The sequence below is a fragment of the Austrofundulus limnaeus genome, unplaced genomic scaffold, assembly GCF_001266775.1.
Source record: "Austrofundulus limnaeus strain Quisiro unplaced genomic scaffold, Austrofundulus_limnaeus-1.0 Scaffold132, whole genome shotgun sequence".
Classification (NCBI taxonomy): Eukaryota; Metazoa; Chordata; class Actinopteri; order Cyprinodontiformes; family Rivulidae; genus Austrofundulus; species Austrofundulus limnaeus.
Genome location: NW_013952534.1, coordinates 631,485 through 639,047, shown reverse-complemented (window position 1 = coordinate 639,047; position 7,563 = coordinate 631,485). Strand labels below are relative to the sequence as shown.

The 7,563-nt window shown below is 40.3% G+C and overlaps 1 protein-coding gene across 1 annotated transcript in view; it reads left to right on the top strand.

Annotated features, from left to right (window-relative positions):
* Positions 1 to 6,921, top strand: part of cdh17 (cadherin 17, LI cadherin (liver-intestine)) — a 19,967-nt gene extending 13,046 nt beyond the window's left edge. Inside the window, exons 11-19 of the mRNA XM_014015621.1 lie at positions 1,795 to 2,004; positions 2,086 to 2,162; positions 2,244 to 2,432; positions 3,601 to 3,845; positions 3,932 to 4,062; positions 4,139 to 4,357; positions 4,443 to 4,553; positions 6,087 to 6,203; positions 6,303 to 6,921. Coding sequence (XP_013871075.1) covers positions 1,795 to 2,004; positions 2,086 to 2,162; positions 2,244 to 2,432; positions 3,601 to 3,845; positions 3,932 to 4,062; positions 4,139 to 4,357; positions 4,443 to 4,553; positions 6,087 to 6,203; positions 6,303 to 6,394 — 1,391 coding nt within the window. The 3' untranslated portion in view covers positions 6,395 to 6,921. The remainder of the gene's footprint in view (positions 1 to 1,794; positions 2,005 to 2,085; positions 2,163 to 2,243; positions 2,433 to 3,600; positions 3,846 to 3,931; positions 4,063 to 4,138; positions 4,358 to 4,442; positions 4,554 to 6,086; positions 6,204 to 6,302) is intronic.
* The last annotated feature ends 642 nt before the right edge of the window (positions 6,922 to 7,563 follow it).

Here is a 7,563-nt window from a genome sequence, read left to right as displayed (position 1 = left end):
GCCCTCCGAGACCGGGGAGTCTGGGTCCTCCGGAGGACCCGTCCTGTCGTTTTGGACACAGCCAAAGTGTCTTCAGTCGGAGGCTTCTTCAACTTCGCTGTAATACAGACCGCTACAGAAGATCTTTCCTGCCCACAGCCATCAGCATCTACAATAATTCTTTAGTTAAATGAGTTACAACAACACCTAATTTCCATCTGGGATCAACAAAGTATTTTTGAATTTAACTGAATTGAATTGAATTGAATTGAATGAGTCAGAGCAAAGCTTTGGGCATGTTTTTTATGAGAGTATAACATTATAACATGATATAAAACTCAAAAAAGTTGATTTTACATGATATTGCCCCTTTAATAAAAGATTCCTCAGTTAAAACATTTACAAACAGATGATTCTTTACCAAAATCAATAAGAACAACCTTAAAAACATCTAGTGACGACAGCTCCTTTAGGTTCAAGTATTACCGCAAATGATTCCAAGAAGATGGAGCAGAAAACTGAAAAGATTTCTTTCCAAATTCAATTCGGACTTTAGGCACCGAAAGCAAAAATAAATTCTTGCAACGAAAGAGAACCTTCCAGTGGACTTTCTATTTATGTAGGACAACAAGTAAGATGGAAGAAGTCCTAGTATGGCCTTGTAAATAAAAATATACCACTGACGGAGTGTACAAGTGTCCAAGGCTGTCCATCCAACCCGATTGTATAATGTGCAATGATGTGTAAAACCTTTTAAAACTGTTATAAATCTTAGAGCTCTATGATAAATAGTATCCAGTGAATAAAGACATTTAAGAGCAGCATGCATGTATAAAATGTCCCCACAGTCCAATACAAACACAAACGTTGCTTCAACCAATCATTTTCTAGCCTTAAAAGATATACACAATCTAATCCTGAAGTAAAATCCCAATTTTAATCTCAGCTTCTTCACCAGCTATTGAATATGGGCAGAAAAAGAGAAAGAATCATCATTTAAAAATCCTAAATATTTATACTGTGACACATTTTCAATTTTCAAACCCTCAGTTGTAATAATGACTGGAAGATCCTTATGTTCAAATCTCCTATTTGAAAACAACATCACCTTTGATTTATCTGCATTTAACACAAGCTTAAGATGATAAAAATTTTCTGGAAAACATTAAAAGCAGACTGTCATTGATTAAGAGCATTAGAAAGTGAGAGACCAGAGCAATATAAAACGGTATCATCTGCGTAAAAATGAAATTTTGCATGAGGCACATTTAAAGTCAGGCTATTTATACAGTATATATAATAAATAAAAGTGGCTCCAGCACTGACTCCTGAGGAACACCATTGTGTATACGGAGAGAAGAGGAAGCTAAACCCCCTACTTGAACATACTGAGATCTATTGGTCAGATAGTTATCAAACCAACAAAGAGTTTGTTCAGACAAGCTAATAGTGTGAAGCCTCTGTAATAAAACCTCATGATTAACAGTATCAAACGCTTTGGAGAAGTCAATAAAGAGGGCTGCGCAGTGTTATTTATTATCCAAAACATGAATAAAATCATTAACCACTTTCAGCACTGCTGTAGTGTTGCTATGCATCTTCCTAAAACCAGACTGAGAATCTGATTGAATATTATTTAATGTTAAAAAATCCTTCAGTTGTTCACTGACCAAGGTCTCCATGACCTTGGCCAGAATAGATCATTTAGATATACATGTAGGTCTGTAGTTGTTTAATTCTGCCAGATCACTCACTTGCTTCAGCTGAAAAAAAAAAAGAAAAGTATAAATGTTAAGCTAATCCTTGTTGTTCCAGGTAGTTTGATTGGACAGCTTTTGGCTCATGATGATGATAAAGAAGGAACACTGAATGCTCAGCTGACTTACACCATCGTGTCCCAAACACCAACCACTGAATCCAACACTTTCTTCATTGATGAATCTTCTGGGAACATCAAGGCACTTCGTGTCCTTCGCCGAAACGAGCACCAGGTCTACAACCTCAATGTCAGAGTCAGTGATTCAGGTAACACACACACACACACGACGTATGGAAGCACATCTGTACTGTCAAACTGCACCCCTCATTGAGGATTATGGTTCACAGTTTTCAGCACAGACTGTAAGGTGATCATCAAGGTGATCGACGTCAACAATGAGCTGCCCCTGTTCGAGAAGAATGATGTAAGCAACAGAATCACAGTTCAGATTTGATCCTGCTCTTTGATCGATCATCTAACTGTGTGTTTCACTTTGGGGGTGAAGTACGGCAACAGCACTCTGGCAGAGGACACTCCTGTGGGGCACACGCTGCTGACCATCAGAGCCACGGACGCCGATGACCCCGGCAGCGGCAGTTCGCTGATCCAGTTCCACATTTCTGCAGGCAACGAAAACGAAGTCTTTAGGGTGGAAAGTGACGACACAGGAGTTGGTCATGTGGTCTTAGCCAAGGTACAAAACACAAAAAGCCACTCAGATTAGACATCATCTAACATTTCAGAGGTTTGACCTCTTATGATACTGGGGGGCTTTGAGTATTCAAAATGAATTCTTGATGGCCTCATCTTGCAAAATTTCTACACAAATCAGTGATTTGATCTTGTTAAAAGCATAAAATTATATTAAATTTCTTTAAGAATTCAAACAAAATCAACAAGATTTTGATATTTCAATATATCTTTTTTGATATTATCTTTTTGGATATTTCTCCAAATCAAAAAGATCGGGGGGGGGGTCAATCTCATTTTCACTGAGGGCCACATGAGCGTTATGTTGGCCCTCAAAGAGCCAATTGTAAAACTTTCACTAAACACACAAATTGTCACGTTCCTCATCTCATTGCCATGAAAGAACATCGCTAACAAAACCCTAACTAGGCTCTACATGGTATTTCCTGCATAGAAACAGTGTTTTACCATGTCCTATAAACACTGAAAAGTACTATGTGTACGACTGACTAAATGTGAAATAAATAATGCAAACATCTTTTTAAGAGTAAAAGTAAGAGAGTTTTACTCACGGTTATGGTGAGTAGCTGCCATCTTGAATTCTGAATTTTCCCACTTTCTGACAGGGAATTCACACTGGAGGGGTGTTCCAGTTAAAATGTAGGACTTGAAGTGGAAAATTCCCACTTTGCAGTACAACTGGGTCACAGTAAAAGTTTCAGACGAAAATGCAGTGAAATGAAGATTCTGCACGACTACTTATGAAAAATGTGCAGCTCTAGTGATGAGATGCCGTCATTTTGCTGATAAAACAATCAACATGCATTATGGGAGATGTAGTTTATGGTCAAAGCTGGCACTGAAGCAGCTTATTTTATAACATTATTGCATCTCTGAAGCTTCCACCGGACACATTAAATGTCATAGTGGGCCACATAGTGGGGTCTGTGGGTCTTAAGTTTGACACACGTTATATCTTCTTTTAATAGTTGAGTTTATGTTTTGTTAAATCTGCACCTTAATGTCCCGTAATAAAGAAATGACTCATGTAAGCACATCTATTATAGAAAAATCAGTTTACATTGAGTTATCTGGACTGTTTAGATTATAAAAACAAACTTGTATCTCTGATCCTGCCACTCCTTCTAAAATGCTTATCTCTCCCGGAACAGCCTCTGGACTTTGAGTCCTCTCCCACCTACAATCTCCAGATTGACGCTCGCAACCCAGAGCCTCTGATGACCGGCCTGGAGTATGGCAGCGAGTCCACCGTCTTCCTGATCGTGCACGTCACTAATGTGGACGAGGCCCCCGAGTTCAGCCTGGACCGCCAGGATGTGACCGTGCCAGAGAACTTTACGAAAGGATCGGTGTTGTTCACAGTGGAGGCAAAAGACCCAGAAGGAAAAGAGATCGGGTAAAAACTGTTCAGGTGTTCAGGTCAGAAGTGGTTTGGGTCTGATTGAGCTGCATAATTGTCATTACGTATTCTTTTGTGTTCAGGTTTAAGCTGGACGGCGACTCTCAGGGCTGGCTGGAGATCGACTCTGCCACAGGAGAGATCAGGACCAAGGAGAAGCTGGACAGAGAGAAGCAGGAGACTTTTGAGGTCACCATCACTGCCTTCGAGAAGGGTAAGGAAAGAAAAGTGGTATCTTTATAAGCACCTGTCAGAGGAGTGCATTATTTATGTTCTGTTTCACAATGAAGAGAACCCGGAGAAATCTTCTGAGCAAGTCGTCCATGTGCGCCTGCTAGACGTCAATGACAATGTCCCCAAATTGACGGAGGCGCAAGCTTTCATCTGCATGCAGAACATCAAACCTGTGCTCATCAAGGCCGAAGACAAGGACAGTGCCCCCTTCTCTCAGCCATTCACGTTCGCCCTCGCCAAGAAGTCTCCCAACTGGGAGCTGTACACAGTCGATGGTATGTGTTTGTGAAAAAAAGTCACAAACATGAGGATGATCTGAGTATTCAGATTTGTGTGTTTTCCTTCTTTTATGTCATGTAGCCACATCAGCTGAAGTGCATCTGAAGAAACAGCCGATCAAAGAAGCCAACTTCACTCTTAACATCAACATAAAAGACAATGCAGGTGTAGGAGTTACGCAGGCGCTCGAGGGTGAGTCAGCTGAAGGATGTAAATCCACTCAGACAAACCTGGTTATTCCAACTAACTGCTGCCTTGAATACTCTGAACTCTGCAGTTCAAAAGCTTCTGATCACTACTTAACTGTGACTAAGACTTGTGACCCCAAATTTTCCCGATTGAATCACATCAGCACAAATAGCCTAAACACATATTGTACTTATTTTCCTATTTGTGACTGCTGTTTATATCCTTTGCAATAATTACAATGTAAATATGCCGGTAGGACTATTTAAACTTTTATTTTTTATTCTGCAGATCAAATTAAAACCTTCGAAAAAGTATTTTGTGACCAAAAGCGAGGTTTAGATCCCAACTTTGAGAACCACTGGAGTTAAGCTAAAATGCCAAACATGTCCCTCAGAAGATGAGAAAAACCATACTTAAACTCCTCAACCTGGGGATCATAACCATAGAAACTAAATCCTGGATGCAAGCAGCCAAAATGTAGGTTGGTAGGTAAAGTGAAGAGCTCCGTCATCCAAGGGGAGCTCAGGGTACAGCTGCTGCTCCTCTGCATCAAAAAGAATCAGTTGAGGTAGTTCGGGTGGCTGATTGGGATGTCTCCCTTTAAAGGTTTTGCGGGCCCATCCCACTGGGAAGAGGCCCCTGAGGAAGACCCATAACTTGCTGGAGGAATTATACAGTAAATCCTCCCTGGATTACAGTATATCCCCCCAGGGGGGTGTTGCTGGGGTGAGATGGAGGTCTGGGTTTCCCTCATGTACCTCTGTTCCCTCTGCAACACGATCCCAGGAGTAAAGAGAAACTGGGTACTTGCTGTGTTAGAACCTAAACATCACACAACCACTTTAAAAACACATTTATTTTATTTAGAACAAGGTGTCTTTCCTCATCAGCCTACAGCCCCTCTGACAAATATACAGCATGATACGTACTGCTGCAACATTTAAAAAGTTTCTTTGAACTTTTACAAATTTTTTATATGTGAGACAAATTTTTTACTCAAAATGTAAACTGATACATTCAGTTGAGTATCGAAACCAGTATCAATACTGGGTATTGTAGCATTTTGCGTACGAGTACCTGTAAAAATGGTGGTATCGGGACACTACTAACTAATTTTTGCAAAAGATATAAACAAAGTACAATATGTATGTTTATATATTTGTGTTGTCAATAAACTTTTTACTGTTTTACTGTGTTGATGTGATTCAATCAAGAAAACTGTGGGTCACAAGTCTTTGTCAAAGTTATTTAAAGATCAGAAGTGAAAAATGTTTGTACTTGTTTCAATACTGATACCAGTATTGAAACTGAATACTCTAACACCACAATTCACAAATACTTGTACAAAATGCTGGTATTGGTACACCACTTGCAAATTTGTTTTTGGATATGCCACTGCGTCAATCCAGTCAGAATTAAACTTTTATTTCTGCAAACTTAAATCATTCAAAGAGCTATCTACAACAGGCAAGATTTTATTTCTTCACGTTTTCATCACACCTATCTAATCCTGCATGTTTTCTCTCCGCACACTAGTGAGAGTGTGTAACTGCACAACATTGGGCTACTGCTACATTCCACCGCACGGACAGAATTTCAAACTTGGAATCGGCCCCACTGTTGGGATCCTGGCAGGCATTATAGGATTCTGTAGTAAGTCTGACGACCGCCGTGGTAAAAGTCTCTTCTGATCATCTCACTTTCTGAGTAACTAACTTGTTTTGTTTGTATTTGTGTCTGCTCTTGTTATAGTCATCGCCTTCATTGTAGTGATCAAGCGCTCCAGTAAAAAGAACAAGAAGAAAGTCCTGACTGATGAACAGGAGACGAATGCCATGATGTAGAGACGGACACATGTTGAGCTTTATTTATATGTTGAAAAACAAATACCATAAAATTAGCTTTAAAGAGTTTTGACAAACTGTATAAAGAACCTTAAACATGCCTTTCCATTTTTGTTTATTCATTTCAAGATTTATACAAAGCATCTGAGCGTTTTTATGATGCTTTTTTTGACGACAGGGAACTCCAGCTTTTACGGTATAAATAAATTATATATAAATATAAACCGCTTTAAATAAAAATCTCTTCCCTTTTCAGATGCTAGCTGGTCCTCACAAGTATATGCTTGGACTTTTATTTCAATTTATTGTTTTCTTGCTTAATTAATTTCTGCTGTGCATACAGGATGAACTTGGCGTTCCCACAGCTCGTCAGTATATTACAATGATTTTCTCAGAGTGGCTGCTTCATTAGCAGTTTCATCATTTCCTCTGACTTAAAGTCTCCTGCTGATATGAAGCTCTGTGCTGATGAACAAGTATTCCAGTGTTTTTGTAAAAGATCCCAATAAACAGAACCTGGGAAACACTTTGGTTTTCACCTGATTGTTGTTTTTTGTTTCACCTTCTTTTGTTTACGGTCCTTGTGTTTCATTCCACTCCTCCTTCTCCTTTTCCCGTCTGTCAGTGAAGCGTTGGAGGCCACGGCGCCGTGTGACGCTCTGACTCATCTCTCTGACAGTGGGAGACGGGCCACAGATTGGCGGCGCAGCTGCTAAAAGGATGATGGCGTGATTGTGAGCTTTTGTGGCTGCACAAAGAAGAGGCTCCAACACAGAAAACACATGTGAGAGTGGATGGGGAGGCTGGGAGGTAGGGGTGACATGTGCTGCCATGAACATGCATCCAGTCCATGTGCCACATGTGGATGAGTCAGGGAGAAAGAAGCCTGTCACAGCTTCCAAACAGAGCCTCATGGTGACCTGCTCAACGTGGAGCCACTTCACTGTTTGTGTCTGTGTGTGTGTGTGTGTCCCAGCAACACCTGTCACAACACACACAGATGTGCAAAGGAGCAGGGAGAAAAGTTGAAGGACAGATGAGAGGAGGTGGAGAAAAGACAGGGAGAGTAAACCATGTGATGTATGACCACCTCCTAATGCCATAGCAGCGCTACACACACAAGATTGTATGTCTATCCTTATTATGACCCTTCATTGACTTCCAAACAT